This window comes from Nestor notabilis, unplaced genomic scaffold, assembly GCF_000696875.1.
Source record: "Nestor notabilis isolate BGI_N333 unplaced genomic scaffold, ASM69687v1 scaffold24762, whole genome shotgun sequence".
In the NCBI taxonomy this organism is placed as follows: domain Eukaryota; kingdom Metazoa; phylum Chordata; class Aves; order Psittaciformes; family Psittacidae; genus Nestor; species Nestor notabilis.
The window spans coordinates 3,296-4,888 of NW_009918355.1; the positions used below are offsets into that span (position 1 = coordinate 3,296).

The 1,593-nt window shown below is 56.4% G+C and overlaps 1 protein-coding gene across 1 annotated transcript in view; it reads right to left on the bottom strand.

The window, feature by feature from the left end:
• Positions 1-262: 262 nt before the first annotated feature.
• SARNP (SAP domain containing ribonucleoprotein) overlaps positions 263-1,593 on the bottom strand; it is a gene marked incomplete at its 5' end in the record, with an annotated part of 9,875 nt that continues 8,544 nt past the window's right edge. Inside the window, 2 exons of the mRNA XM_010009673.1 lie at positions 263-304; positions 1,161-1,244. Of these exons, the coding sequence (XP_010007975.1) occupies positions 263-304; positions 1,161-1,244 (126 nt within the window). The remainder of the gene's footprint in view (positions 305-1,160; positions 1,245-1,593) is intronic.

Below are 1,593 nucleotides of genomic sequence, written 5' to 3' on the forward strand. Positions count from 1 at the left end.
CAGAGACCAGCACAGGATGGGGGGACGAGGCCACTCCGTGCCCCGGCTGCTGGGGGGGGACCCAGCACCGAGTTGGGAAGCGGGTTCTTCTTTCTGCTCAACTCTTCTTCACCTTTAAACTTGGGAACTGAGGAAACCACTAAGGACACAATGGAACAACTACGGGGGATTCCCTGCCTACTCGTCACTAAAACCTGGAGGAAGAGTGGGGGAATGTGAGGAAGGGGGAGGAAGAGTGAGGAGGAAGAGGAGGGTGCAAGGCTCAGACGATCCCGAAGCGCTCCGCTCTTTTCCTCTTCTTTGCCTGCCAAGAAGAATGACAAGGGAAAAGCAGGAATCAGAACTAAAAGAATCAATTGAGCAAATCTCACACAGAACCCGATGGGGAACCACAAGGAGTTTGGTGCCTGGGAATAAAGCTGGTGCTGGCAGCTCTGGCAGCCCCAGGATTTGGGTCTAATGCTGGGACAAAGAGTCCCCTCGAAGCGGAGTGGCAGGAACAGGCGCTAGGAAGGGGCTGGCCCAGGAACAAAGCGGCTTCAGAAGCTGGGAAGCGCGGGCAGGAGGTGGGGAGGTGGGAAATGGAAAAGGGCAAAGGGTTAACACTGCCCTATTCATAGGGAAGGTGAGAGGGACACACTAAAACACATTAAATACACTATGGCCTCACTCCGCTTCACCCTGAGCCCAGACACGAGGGGTGTATAAATCTTCATTTCTAGCAGAGGAAACAGCCCAGGGGCAGCAGAAGCCCCAATCAGGAGTCTCCGGGGGAAAGGTGCATTTGAGTGCACACAATGCCAGTAAAAAGACCTTTTTGTTCCAGGCACAATCTCCAAGTGACCTAAGGAGAAGCATGGAATCCCTCGCCTGGCAGCCCCCAATGCAGGCTGGGAACACTGCGCTGCTGTAAAGCCACCCCAGGTCCACACACCAAGTCAGAAACGCCTTAAATCCCACTGGAAGCATTGAGGTGGCTCTTAGGGACCCTGTTCGCCTCTACTAAGCCAGTCTGGGTGCGGACACGGCGGGGCCCCAGCCTGGGGTGAGTCCCATTGTCCATATTTACGTGGTGTTCCCAACCCAACCCCACCCAGGAGCTGCCATGCTGGAGCTCTGGTGACCAGGAGCAGTTTGAAGCTGCCCCCAGCAGGTTTTACCTCTGCGTCCTCTGTAGCTCCAGCCGAACTCGTCACGATGCCAAACCGCTCCTTCCTCTTCTTCAGCTTCTCGTCCTCTTCATTCTGGCACAAAGAAAGACCACGATTTAGGAGGCTGGCAGTGCCCAGGCAGCTCGTTGCATGGGGAACCCTGTTCCTCCTACCCCCCTTTGACACCAGAGTGCCAGCACAACCTCCTTGCTACACCTCCCACATCCCCATGACACTGCAGCCTCTCTGCTTGGAATTCACCCCTGCCCAAAGCCCTCAGCATGAGGGAGGGTGGCAAGAAAAGGAAAAGCCTGTGGGGAGACCCTCTCCTGGATCCAGCTCAGGGGCAACAGCACAACAGCACAAGAGGGACATGGAGCTGCTGGAGCAAGTCCAGAGGAGGCCCCGGAGCTGCTGCGAGGGCTGGAGCAGCTCTGCTCTG